Below are 14808 nucleotides of genomic sequence, written 5' to 3'. Positions count from 1 at the left end.
AGTTGAATGATCTGAGGAAAACGTGGGTGGTCTGGTTGGTAAGTTTGCGGATGACACGAAAATTGGTGGAGTTGTTGGTAGTGCCGGGGGCTGTCAGGGGATACAACAGGATATAGATAGATTGGAGACTTGGGCACAGAAATGGCAGATAGAGTTTAATCTGGACAAATCCAAGGTGATGTATTTTGAAGGATCAAATTTAGAGCTGAATTATACTATAAATGGCAGAACCCTTGAGAACATTAACTTACAAGGATATCTGGGCATACCGTTCCACTGTTCTCTAAAAGCGGCAAAGATGATTCAGAAGGTAAATGGAATGCTTGTCTTCATCAGCCAGGGCACTGAGTACAGAGCTGGCAAGTCATGTTTCAGTTATATAAAACCTTGATAAGACCGCATTTGGAGTATTATGTGCAGTTCTGGTTGCCGCTCTACCAGAAGGACATGGAAGCTTTGGAGAGAATGCAAAGGTGGTTCACCAGGATGTTATCTGGCCTCAAGGGTGCTGACTATGAGGAGAGATTGAATAAACTAGGAATGTTTTCAATGGAAAGACAGAGGCTGAGGGGAGACCTGGTAGAAGTCTACAAAATTATGAGGCACGTAGACAGGGTGGATATTCAAAGGCTTCTTCCCAAAATGGAAGCATCAGTTATAAGGGGGTACATGTTCAAGTTGAGAGGGGGAAATTTAAGGGAGATGAGCAGGAAAAGTTTTTTACAGAGTGGTGGGTGTCTAGAACGCGCTGCCAGAGGAATTGGTGGAAGCAGTCACATTAGCAACATTTAAGAGGTATCTGGATTGGTACATCATCATGATCAGCACAGGCTTAGCGGGCCAATGGGCATGCTCCTGTGTTGTACTTCTCTTTGTATTACATAAACATCATCATATGCACCCCTTTTCACATTTCAACAAAAGTTTCTACTCAATCACATGAGGAAAAAATCCTGGGCACAGCTGTGTGACAATTCCCCAACCAACATCACTGTGTTCACAAAGCACTTCAGGACTCTTTGAACTCCTGAGGTAATTTCCTTCTTGACTAGTATCCAAACAGCTAACTCCCCTGTGCAAGTGTCTTGACGATAAACAAAAAGAAAATGTGCTTGTGAAAGATCCCTACACAAGAATATTAGCGTAATTGCCACAAGAAGTTACCCATTGAGGTCTGGGAACAGCAATCTCAGTTGAGAGATCTGAGTACGAATAGTTCACATATCTCCTTTACAGCTGATGGCATTAAGCCAGGCTTAGTCCAGGCTCTCAAAGGTTTAGTTGCCCCAACGTCTAGCTGACCCAACCAATTGCCATACCCAAGTAGACACGCACAGTAAATGTTGCAGATTTCAAGTAGTGGGAACTGGCCCTTAGAACCTTTTCCTCAGATTCAATAAATGCAAAAGCTGGCAAATGATGGTATGCTGAATGGGAGAGAAATACTGAAGGGAAAAGAAGCTAAGGCTCATTTTAAACTTAATATTTTGGCATATCTAAAACTCATACAACAAAAATGTAGTAAAGGTTTTATGGTTTATAGTAAGATGGACCTATGTAGGGCAGCACAGTGGCAAGCATTGTTGTCTCACAGGGCCAGGGACCTGGATTTGAGTCCTTGCTTGGGTCACTATCTCTGTGGATTCTGCAGGTGCTTACGTCTGCGTGGGTTTCCTCTGGGTGCTTCGGTTGCTTCCCACAGTCTGAAAGACGTGCTGGTTAGGTGCATTGGCCACGCTAAAAACATTTTCCCTCAGGGCACCTGAACGCTAGAGTGTGGCAACGAAGGGATTTTCACAGTAGCTCCATTGTGGTGTTAATGCAAGCCTACTTGGGACACTAATAAATAAACGTAAAACTTTTTTCTTAATTCACCTAGATTCAGGTGAAACTAACAAGACAGTATTTAATTACCCCGCTCTTTTATCTGGAATGCATTAAGTGTAAATTACAGTATATGCACTGGAATTGCATGCAGCCCAGACCAAGGAGGAATGGCAAGTTCCCTTTCCTGTCGGGCAATGACTGGATAAATTCAAACGGCAGTTCAACAACTTTCATGGTTTGTTTTTAATCCGATGCTAGTCAATAAATTACCAAATTCATCTTTACAACTTCAGGAAAGACGTGAAGACATTAGAGAAATTGCAGATAAGATTCACAAGAATGGCTCCATTAATGAGCAATTCCTATAATGTGGAGATTTGCTCTATTTTCCTTGAAGGGAATGTTGAGAAATTTGAAAAGAGTATCCATGGGGGGTTTGGACGGAGTAGATGGAGATAAACCGTTTCCACTGGTGGAAGCATCAAGTGAGCACAGATTTAAGGTAATTGACAAAAGAAGCAATGGAGACAAAGATAAAAATGAAGCTAACAATCCAATTCCCTTTTGAATACCTGAATTGAACCTGTCTCCAGTACACACTGGAGCAGCAAGCGGTTAAGATATTGAATGTACTGCCCTAGGATGTGGTGGCGGCAGGTTCAAAGAAGACATTACAGAGGGAATTGGATTATTATCTGAAAAGAAAGAGTGTGCAGGGTTACAGGGAGAAGGTAGGGGAATGGCACTAGGTGAATTGCTCATTTGGAGAAACAATGGGACAAATGGTCTCCTTCTGTGCTGTACCAAGTCTACGATCCTATGAAATTTCCATTATGGGAATTGAACTCTATCTTTTGGTCACTAGTCCAGTTTACAGGATTCAAAATAGTGATAATGCCTTGCACTTAAACCTCAAGGAAACAACAGATCAGATTGAGACATCAACCAAATTACAATTCATGGTACCATCTTTTCCATAAAGCACACTGTTAATGGAGATATGAAAGACCATGGTTCCACCAATTGGCACAATTGCTTCCATTGAACTGGGTGGGGAAGAAATAAAAAAAAATCAGGGTTATGGTTCCTGATTGTTAGCCAGTTGGGCACCAATAAAATAACATTCTCATGAAGTAAAGTGAGAATAAGGCTCATCTCTGATGCAGCACATGGAGATTGTACTGACATTCATTGTCTTAGCTCACAGCTAAAAAATGGTCACACGGGGGAGGCACCTGGGATTAGTCAGCACCCGGGAGGAATCTAACTTCAGAATGAATAAGCATTCTCAGCAGAATAGGGGAATTAGAGCACGGTGTGTTATGCAAAGAACTCATGACAACAAAACCAAGTAGTAAAAGAACGCTGCAATGATCTTGTAAACAGCTTTCCAAATGTGGCTTTTTTAAAGCATTCCTCCATCAAAAATAAGAACTTCACATTCTAATGAATGTTAATTTTACCATCTGATGTTCTATGCTGAGAAGTAACATCTGTATTTGTTTTGTGATTCACTGATGATTCATTACAGACTAATGCAAAATATCTAAATAGCAAATCCACAATTAACTATCTCTACCAATATAATCAACTTAACATAACAGCAGGAATTGGTTTAGAAACTTTTATAAAAGCAGTATAATTTATCCAATGGCTTATTGCCAACGAAGCAATATTTACCTATTTTATTAAACGGGAAAGAACAATCTAGCATCCATCTGTCTTTACATTTTTTTTTGATTTTTAAATAAAGAATCGTAATGAGATTCCTCTATAATGTGTGGAGGGAGTTAAACATAAGCATAAAGTGACAACAGTTAAAGCAGCTACAAATTAACAATATGTCTTCTGGTGGTTTTTTTTAAGCATGCTAGTATGATTGTGCTACTTCCGAAAGTAGCCATATATTATACACGAGATGTGATTCTTGTTAGGCTAAAGATTACTCAGTTCACTGCTGATTGCATTTTCCATCACTTCTTCCATTTTGTTCCCTTGTAGATATACATAGTCGCAACCATACAGGTGTCCAACAATTGCCCTCAGTTATTCTGGCATTGCTGATCTCCAAATCAGTTGTGTACTTGAAGACATGCTGCCAGCAGCACACGCTGTAGAATCACTTCTCCATTCCTCCGCTCACGCAACTTGCTCAATGATACTGCCACTGAATAGCTAATTAAAGCCTATTTCAAACAGTAATAGTGCAGAGGTTCTAGTAGCTCACAATTCTTCACATTGTAAGCACTGAACCACAGATACATAGTTGTAAGATCATGCACATCCTCATAGGAAGCAATGTGGTATTCAGGCAGTCTTTTCATGTTTATCCTAACTATAGGAAGCTCCTGAGGACACTAGGGATCTTAATGACACCAAAAGGGCGGTTACGTGAACATTTCATATTACAAAATGTAATTTCAACTGAGAAACAGCCATGCAGCTATGTCACCAATGATTATAGTACAGAATTATAGAATAGTATATTACAGAAGGAGGCTGTTTAGCCCATCATTAGAAGAGAGATTGAGTTAGCCCCACCTCATCTACTTTTTCAATATTTTCTCTTTCAATCATTTGTCCAATTACCTTTCAAATGTTCTGACAGAATCAATTTCTCCCATCCCATCTGTGATCCCAAATTCTAACCACTCCTCGTACAAAAATACTTTTTCACGTAACATCCGGTTCTTGTAATGTCCAGTAGAAATTTCCTCTAATTAGATATTCAGACTGAATTCATTGTTTTCTGTCCCTGCTCCAAACTTTTGACTCCATCCATCTCCCTGACAGTAGTCTGAGATTAAGCCTTTGTTCATTCGTGACCCCAAGATGAGTTTCTAACCTTATTTTTGTGGCATCACCAAGACCACATATTTAGCACCACTGTAAAATTGTCACCGTTGCTCATCTCAGCTCATCTATTGCTGAACCCAACATTCACACCTTTGTTACCTCTAGACTTGACTATTGCAATACACTCCTTGCTGATCTCTACATTCTATCCTCCAGAAATTTGAGGTCATACAAAACTCTGATTTGATTTATTATTGTCACATGTATTAGCATACAGTGAAACGTCTTGTTTCTTGAGCACTATACAGACAAGTATACCATACACAGAGAAGGAAAGGAAAGTGCAGAATGCAGTAAGATCAACTTTATACAAGATAAGTCTGTTCAAAATTCTGATGGCAGCAAGGAAGAAACTGCTCGAGTTGATCCCTGTTCATCCATGGTTTCCAGTTGGGAAACAGATTGCTTCTTTGGCTGCCTGTATCTTAATTCACACCAAGAATATTCCCTATCACTCCTGTGCTCACTGACCTACACTGGTGTCTGGTCAAGCAACAGTTTGTCATTATAAATACCTCCATTAGATTATGCCTCATGGAAATAAAAGGCAGAAATGAACTCACTCTTCATCACATTGACCTCTGTCAGTCACAGACTCAATGAACAGGCAGAGCTATGTTCCTTTGCACTTTTCTCTTCACATCTATCTAAATTATTTGGCCTCTTTGGAGATAAAGATGGAAACTTTCCTCCCCATGATCTTAAAATGTGATGACTTTCCATATAGATTCAGCTTAATGAACAATAAAAGAACCACTAAAGAAAACTTGAGGCGCTTTTAAAATCTAACTGAATAGAGGGAATAGGGTTCAAACTTGCATGTTCATACATCCATTGGATGCAAAGTTTAATGTTTAAATCACTTCTACAAAAATGAAAAACACAGGACTTCCTTTCAGAAACTCAGAAGATTACAAACTCTGGGAAAATCAGCAAAATACTTATGACAGCTGGCAGCGTGCTAAAAGGCTATGAGAAAATTTGGCCATTTTGATTGCAGCATAAGCAGGAAGCTTTGAAGCTTCCATCAATAACTACTTGACTAGTTTAAACTTGTGACACAGTCATTTGTTGTTTATGTATAAAAACTTAAAAACAGAAATTTTTGTTGGCTGTTAGGCAGTAGGATTGTCTACTGTCACTCTACTGGATTACATATATATGTATCAAAAGGTTTATTTATTTAACAACTTTGGTCCTGTCCAGAGGACAAATTGAGATATGGTTTATAATCAATCATTGCAACTAAAACATAAAATACAAAAAGTGATAGAACAGAGTGAAATGACATTTTGATCATCAGATGGGGTCTTGACTTCCAGGGTTCAAAGTTTAACACTCACTGAAGTCTGTTCATTCTGCAGAGGAGATATGGCATTGCACTATTCTTAAATCATTACTAATCCTGGGTTTGCAAGTTCAAATCCCAACATGGCAATTTGAGAACCTGAACTCAACTTATTAAAAACAAAATAGAAATCCAACGCTGGTATCGACAAGTGTGACTATGACCTTTGCATATTTCTAAAAACACAACTGGTTCATTGTTATCATTACCAGTCTAGACCTATATATGACTCCAATCCCACACCAATATACTTGATTCTGAACTTCCCTCAAGCCACCAGCTGTTCAAAACACTTAAAAAGAATAAACAGGCAGCAACTCTTGACAAAGACCCACCAGCACCTTCTCAGGGCAACTTGTCATCAACAATAAATAATTTCCTTGCTGTTGATTTCAGATTGGATAAAGAACAATTAAATAACATTTCCACTAAGCTCCTGTCCTCAAGTTCTATCCTTGCAGTCAGTACCTTGTTTCTATGGTTCTTATTTTTTGAATATCAAATCCACTGTGACAATATCCATGGTATAGTATGATATTCAGAAGATCACCAAAGCAATGCTGTAATAAAAAAAACCCAACATTGTAAAGGCTTTGATATCATTCTAATTTTAATCTCCTCATATAGTTTAACTGTTGGAACCTGGTAACATTCTGGTAAATCTGCACTGCCCTCCATCAAAGCTTAATGTATTCTAAGTTGCAGTACCTAGAACTGTACACAGTCCACCAGACTACAGCAAAACCCCCTCCCCTTTAACTACCATTCCCCTGGGTCTAAACATTCCATTAACCTTTTCCATTATTTTTGCGCCTGACCACCACATTTAACTGATGACTATGTAAAATTTTAAATCTCAGATGGTCATTGTGGAAAATCTAGTTTCATCCAGTCTGCCAGTTTCTTTGGAAATGATTCCAGTGTCTGCACTTAATGATATTCATTATTCATGTCCTGTCACTGAAAAGCAGATGAGAATTTAAAATAGTCAACGACATTAAAATGCCACATGGAGTTTCAAATATAAAGACCTTCCTGTGTTCCATGAATGCTCATTCTACCTTTTTGAAAGGAAAATGTCAGATCATGATAGCACACTGACAATGTTGCTGGACTGATAATGCAGAGGCTTGGACTAATAATCCAGTAACACAAATACAAGTTCATCTGGAGAATTTAAATTCAGTCCATTAAAAGAAAACCTGGAATAAAAAGCTAGTGCCAGAACGTGACCATTAAACTACCAGTTTTCATAAAAAACCATCTAGTTCACTAATGTTCCTTCAGAAAGGAGCTCTGCTGTTCTTATATAGACCTATACATGATTCCTGACCCACAGTAATGTGAGTAACTCTTAATTGCCCTCTGAAATGGGCTAGTAAGCCACTCAGTTATATCAAACAGCTACACAAAACAACAGTAAAACAAGATAGACCAACCAGAATAAACCTAAGAGCCAGATACCCCCGGCCCAGTCAGCGCTGCAAAATCCTGCTTTCTAACATTTAGGAACTTGGCCCCAAACTGGGAAAGCTGTTCCATAATCAAGCAACAGTCCTGACAGTCATCCTATAGAATCATATTCCTCAACCACAGTTTCAGACTCCATCAACACAATCCCTGGGAACGTTTATCCAGACCCACTTGAGATGGTGATACAACAGTATATAGTCAGGCTGGAGTGGTCCTGTGAATCCACAACATTGCCTGTGGACTACAGGATGTTTCATGGCAATGGGTTAAAGATGTTAAGGAAACCTCCTGCTGATTACCACCTATCACCTGCCTTCAGCTGATGACTCAATACATCTCCCTGATGGACAGAATTTGGAAGAAGCATGAGGGCAGCTAGGATGCATTACGTGTTTTAGGTGGGTTTTTCAAAGATCATCAAGAGTGGTTCAATGGTACTCTACTGATCAAAATGGCCAAATCATCAGAATATAACCACTAGGCAGTCAGAGAACCAACAAGACAAAAATCCTAAAATAAAAGCAGTCAGAAGAAGTCAGAAATAAAACCAAAGGGCTGGAAATATAGAGCAGATATGGCAGCATCTGTACAGAAAGAAAAACAGTTAACAATTCGAGTTGAATATGACTCCCAACAGAATAGGAAAACCTATTTTACCCCATCATCACCAATCTACTTGCAGATGCAACTGCTCATGACTGCACTGACACGAGTAACCACCGTGAAATCCCCATGGAGACAAAGACTCATAGAAAGTAGGAGGAGGAATAGACCATTCGGCCCTTCGAACCTGTTACACCATTCATGATTATGGCTGATCATCAACTTCAATATCCTGATTTTGCCCCTTTCCCCCATATTCCTTGATGCCTTTATTTCCAAGAGCTAATCTAATTTCTTCTTGAAATCACAAAATGTTTTGGCCTCAACTACATTCTGTGGTAGCGAATTCACACATTCACCGCTATGTAGATGAAGTAATTTCTCCTTACCTCAGTTCAAAAAGATTTGCCCTTATCCTCAAACTATGACCCCTTGTTTTGGACCCCTCCACCATTGGGAATATTCTTTCTGAATCTATCCTGACTGAACCTATTAGAATTTTATAAGTTTCTATCAGATTTCCTCTCAGTCTTCTAAACTCCAATGAATATAATCCTAACCAAGTTAGTTTCTCCTCATATGACAGACTTGCCAACCCAGGAATCAGCCTGGTAAACTTTGCTGTACTCCCTCTATAGCAAGGGCATCTTTCCTCAGATAAGGACATCAAAATTGTACACAATACTCCAGGTGTGGCCTCACCCTATACAATTGCAGTGAAACAAATCTATTCCTATATTCAAATCTTCATGCTATGAAGGCCAACATACCATTTGCCTTCTTTACTGCTCTATTTATGCCAAATCTGCTTCCTATCTGCTAACCAGCTTTCTATCTATCTCAAGACATTACCTGCAATCTCATACGCTTTAACTTTTGATTGTCATTCTGACGTGAGACCTTGTTGAAAGCCTTCTGAAAGTTTAAATAAGTTACATCCACTGGTTCTCCTCAGTCAACTCTTGTAGTTACATCAAGAATTCCAATAGATCCATCAAGCATGATCTCCTCTTTGTAAATCCATGCTGGCTTTGTATGATTATACCACTGCTTTGCAAGTGCCATATGGAAGATGCCCTCTATCTAGTGTGTGTTTTGTGGCACTGTCACTATGGATAGATTATAGGATAGATTATAAGTAACAGCTCAAAACATGGGATCCAGGAGGCACACTGAGCTACCAGCAGGAGCAAAATTGTTTTCTACCATATTTTGCAACTACATTGTTTGGCATGTCCCTTCCTGAACCATTAAGCCAGAGGATCATCCTAATTCAATGAGAAGTGTCAGGAAGCAGTAACTGGCATCTCCAAAAATTAGAAGAAACATACGACAGATAGAGCTAAGCAATTTCACGAACAGATCAGAGAAAAGTTCTAGTGCTGCCACTCCAGCTGTGGTCAAACAACCAACAACAGGATGGGGCTCCATGAATAACCCCATCCTGAACAAGTGCACAAGGCAAGGTGAGACATTTGCAACAATCTTCAACCAGAACTGATCTAACTCAGCCTCCAGATCCCCACCAGCACAAAAGCTAATCACTCCACATCATAATGGAACAACTGAATGCACTGGATAGAGCAAAGGCTATGGGACTCAACGGCTTGACTATAGTACTGAAGACTGTGAAGGCAGATCAATTCCCGGCTTGGGTCACTGCCTGTGTGGAGTTTGCATGTTCTCCTTATGTCTGCATAGGTTTCCTCCGGATGGTCCGGTTTTCTCCCACAGTCCGAAAGATGTGCTGGTTAGGTGTATCGACCATGCTAAATTCTCCCTCAGTGTACCTGAACAGGTGTGCGGAATGTGGCGACCAGGAGATTTTCACAGCAACTTCATTGCAGTGTTATGTAAGCCTACTTGTGATACTAATAAATAAAGCTTTAAACAGAACTTGCCATATCTCTAGCCATGTACAGCTACTACACTGGTAGCATAAGAACATAAGAAATAGGAGGAATAGGCCATCCAGCCCTTCGAGGCTGCCCCGACATTCAATAAGATCATGGCTGATCTGTCGTGGCTCAGTTCCACATTCCCGCCCTCTCCCCATAACCCTTAATCCCCTCGCTTATCAAAAACCCATCAACCCACGTCTTAAAAATATTTAGTGAGGCAGCCTGCACCACCTCAACGGGCAGGGAATTCCACAGATTCACCACCCTTTGAGTGAAGAAGTTCCTCCTCAACTCTGTTCTAAACCGCCCCCCCTTTATCTTGAGGCTGTGCCCCCTGACAATTTAGCTAGTACCTGACAATTTAGAAATTGCCCAATATATCCCAACAATAAAAAGGAGGCCCCAACCAATGACTACCCCATCAACCTACTCTCAATCAAAGTGACGGAAGGTGTCAACAACAGTGCAATCAAGCAGTACTTACCCTTCAGTAACTTGCTCACAAATACTCAATCTGGATTCTGGAAAGGTCACTCGGTTCTATACTTCGTTCCAGCCTTGCTCCAAGGATGGACAACCAAACTAAATCCAGAGCCAAGCTGAGAGTGTATCAAGGCAGTTCTTGACCAAGTGTGGCATCAAGGAGCCTTTGTGAAATTGAAGCCAATGGAAATCAAAGGGAAAACGCTGGACTGTCTGGCGTGATAAGAAGATGGCTGTGGTTGTTGAAGGGCAATCATCTTAGCCCCAGGCATCCCCACGAGTCAAAACCATAAAAGTGAGATGGAACAGAAGGGGGCCATTTGACCCATCTTGTCCATGCCAACCCAATGCCCTTTTTAATCCCATTTTACTGCTCATGGCCCAAAGCCCTGCAACTTATAGCAGTTAAGATGCAGAGCCAGGTACTTTTTAAAAACAGGTTTAGGGTCTCTGCCTCCACCAACTCAGGCAACAAATTCTAGACACCCACCACTTCGTGTGTAAAAAAGCTTTTCCCTTGGTCCTTTTGCCACTTAGCTTAAATCTATGACCCCTGGTTTTTGAACTCTGCAAAGGGAAACAGGTTCCTCACAACTTTGAATACCTCAATCATGTCACACTTCAGCCTTCTCTATTCCAAGGAAAACAATCCAACTTCCTCAATCTCTTCTCCTAGCTACAATTCTCCAACCCTAGCAACATTCTAGCAAATGTTTGCTGCATTCTCTTCAGAGCGATTACTTTCCCTCTGCAATGTGGTACCCAGAACTGCATACAATACTTCACCAATGTCTTATACAGTTTCATCCTTATACCCTTACTTTTGCATTCCATACCTCAGCCAACGAAGGACAGCATTCCAGATACCTTCTTTACAGCCTTATCTATCTGTACCGCTACCTTTAGGGTCCTGTGCACTTGCACACCAAAATCTCTCACTTCATCTACTCCTCAATATATTCTCCTGTTTATTGTGTATTTCCCTTTTACTGTTTGACTTCCCTAAATGCACTGCCTCACATTTAGACTTGAGCTCCATCTGCCACTTTCCTACCCACTCCACCAACCTATCTAAATCACGTTGGAGCTTACAGTTATCCTTCACACTATCCACCTCTCAGCCAACTAGGAGCGCAGACATCTGCCGATTATAGGGCTCGAGGAAATCGTAGCGACTAGATTAGAAAAGGTTATGAAACTAGGATGAGAATATTAAACAGATGTTGTGGGGACTTCAGTTGACATAGGTCAATGAACACAGGGGTAATGGGTGAACAAGACTCTTGCGAATTAGAATATGGCTGTGGAGTTTTGAATGAGTTCAAGTTTATGGAGGGTGCAAGATGAAAAAGTGTCAGAATATTTGAGTTTAGAGGTAGCAGAGATATGGACAAGGATTCCAACAGTGAACTGAGGCAATGGTGGAATTCAGTGATGTTATGGAGATGGAAGGGTATCTTGGGAAGCTGGGTGCCTTGATCATAGAACAAATGTGTGACTGAAATCTCATACTGAATCAAATACAACACCAACACTTTTTGTAATCTGTGCTTACAAGACAGTCTTATTAAAATCAAAGTCTTATCTAAACATCAGTTGATCTGGAAACTCAGCTATCAATCATATAACTGCAACTGTGGAACGTGGGTAAGTCAGACAATGCAATATTTTCACACAATAATCACTGGCAGCAAACACAAACTTATAACTGACTTCTGAAGCGGATTTTTTAAATATTCACAAATTCAATTTAAAACCTTACAGTACAGGAGACAGCTACTGTACAGTGGCATAGTGGTTGGCACCACACCTCAGCATCAGGGACCCGGGTTCGACTCCCAGCTTTAGTCACTGTCTGCACGGATTTCCTCTGGGCGCTCCGATTTCCTCCCACAGCCCAAAAAACATGCCGGTCAGGTACACTGGCCATGCTAAATTCTCCGAATATACCCGAACAGGCGCCGGAGCGTGGCAACTAGGGGGTTTTCATAGTAACTTCATTGCAACGTTAATGTACGTCTACTTGTGACACTAATAAATAAACTTTAAAACTTAAACATTATGGCTGTGCTGGTTCTTTGGAAGTGTCATCCAGAGAGGATGCTCTTCCCTACTGCCCCAAAATGTGTTCTTTCTCAACCTTTCACAACACAATGTGTTAAAACAGCATCCATGTATAACAAGTTTTTAGAAGCTCCAACATCAGTGAAACTGAAGTTTTGTATTGCTCTAAACATACAGACTTGCCTTTTTTAAAATCTTCCAGCACCGCATCCAATTTTGTGTCATTAAACACAAAATGCAGAGGACGGTTATAAAACTTCGTCATGGTTTCTAAAGGCATGCTATCATCTGGGTCCACAAAGGCCAAATCCTTCACATAAAGTATGTCGACAATGTTGGAGCGCTCGTTGGCATACACAGGAATCCTGGTGTAGCCACTCTGCATGATCTCTGACATGGTGGCGAAGTCCAGTGTAGCCTCAGAGCTCAGCATGAAACAGTCGTTCAGGGGAGTCAGCACGTCCTCCACCGTCTTCCTCCTGAGCTCCAAGGCTCCCTCGATGATGTTGAGCTCCTCCTTCACCAAGTCGTGGTAAGGGTCGGTCACCTTCAGCATCTCAATCAGCTTTTCCCTGGTGTAAAAGTTGCTGATCTGCTGGTGCAGGATGACATCCAGGAGCTTGCTGATGGGGTACGAGACTGGGAAGGTGATGACCATGAAGAACTTGGTGACCCAGATGGTCTTGGAGGCCAGGGCCAGGCCATGCCTGGAGCAGAGGGCATGGGGGAGGATGACCCCGAAGAAAAAGATGATGGTGGTGCACACCACGATTGTGAGCCAGATGCTTTCGAACATCTCACTGAGCCAGGCTGTGAGGGAGCAGTTCATCAGGACATTGCCCAGCATCAGGGTGCAGAGCAGGTAATTACCGTGCCTCCTCACCGATTCGATGTGGTCCGAGTACTTCTTCTCCTTGGCGTTGCCGCTGTTCTTGATGACTCTCAGCTCCACCGGGTCCAGGGTCATCAGGCTGATATTGAGGGTACTGAACAGACTGGACATGCAGATAAACAGCACGGTGATGAGGATGCGGAACTGCATGATGCTCGGCAGCTCCCTCGCCACCACCACCAGCTGGAAGTCCTCGCTGCTGAAGCTGACCCACTCCCGGCCCCCGCGGCCCCCCACCCGGGCGCACAGCGAGTAATACTTGATGCTCTCGTCCTTCCTCAGGTACATGGTCTCCAGCTCCACCAGCGCCGAGCGCTCGCTCACATCGGATGCCAGGATGACGATGTCCGAGCTGCCCTGCTGGCAGAGCCGCTGCTTCCCGCCGCCGCCGGCCGCCGCCTCCAGCTCCACAAAGGAGAGCCCGAAGCCTGGGCCTCCGCCACCATCGCCGTCGCCCAGCAACCCGCTCCGCCTCAGGCCGCTGCCGTACAGCCGCAGCTTGAAGCGGCTGGCCTCCGCCACCTTCAGCAGGCCGCCCTCCAGGTAGACGACACCCGCTGCCGTGCTGTCCGGCCGCATACTCAGCAGCTGGGCGCGGCGCGGCTGCGAGACCGTCTGAGCTGCCGTCGCCGTCCACAGCCGCAGAGAGAGCAGCAACGGCAACCAACTGCACGGCGCCGCCATCTTCCCGAGAGCAGGGGCGCGCAGGCACACCGACTGGGTGGAGAGGGGGGGGGCGGGGGGAGCAGGCGGCTGCGTACCAGCAGCGGGGCGGAGCCGGGAGGGGCGGGCGGGCGGAACCAAGAGTGGGCGCGTTTATGCAAATAGAAGGGGCGGGACTCTGCATCCAATTTGCAGGCCTAGCAGGTTCGGAAAATCTGGGCGGGCCTTAGCAGGACTGGGGTGGGGCTTAGCGGAAACTGGGCGGAACTGAGCAGATATTGGGCGGGACTTAGCAGACACTGGGCGGAACCTGAGTGGGTGGGGCCGGGAGGAGTGGGCGAGGCTTAGAACAGCCGAAAGCGGGCAGAACTCAGCAGAACTGGGGAGGGGGTGAAGCTGGGAGGAATGAGGCGGAGAGGGGCTGAGCAAGAGTGGGAGTGTCTATGCAAATAACGGGCGGGGCTGTGCCGCGGCTTTCCGAGAAACAGGGCGGGGCTGAGCAGTAAAGTGGGAGGTTCCGGGAGGAGCGGGCGGGGTCGGAACGAGGGGAGCGGAGAGGGGCTGAGCCAAAGTGGGCGTGTCTATGCAAATAGTGGGCGGGGCTGTGCGACCAGTGAGCACGGCCCAGCGGAGTAGATGGGGCTTTCGGAGGAACGACGGGATTGGCAGAAACTGGGCGGGGCTCAGAGGAAATGGGG

At 43.3% G+C, this 14808-nt stretch overlaps 1 protein-coding gene across 1 annotated transcript in view; it reads right to left on the bottom strand.

Moving 5' to 3' along the window:
- cnnm1 (cyclin and CBS domain divalent metal cation transport mediator 1) overlaps positions 1-14131 on the bottom strand; it is a 102506-nt gene extending 88375 nt beyond the window's left edge. Inside the window, exon 1 of the mRNA XM_080205924.1 lies at positions 12739-14131. Coding sequence (XP_080062050.1) covers positions 12739-14131 — 1393 coding nt within the window. The remainder of the gene's footprint in view (positions 1-12738) is intronic.
- Between the last annotated feature and the right edge of the window lie 677 nt (positions 14132-14808).

Source organism: Carcharhinus amblyrhynchos, chromosome 17 (genome assembly GCF_965287045.1).
Source record: "Carcharhinus amblyrhynchos chromosome 17, sCarAmb.v2.hapA, whole genome shotgun sequence".
NCBI lineage: Eukaryota > Metazoa > Chordata > Chondrichthyes > Carcharhiniformes > Carcharhinidae > Carcharhinus > Carcharhinus amblyrhynchos.
The sequence above is the reverse complement of the archived record's forward strand: the minus strand, read 5'-3'. Positions and strand labels throughout refer to the sequence as shown.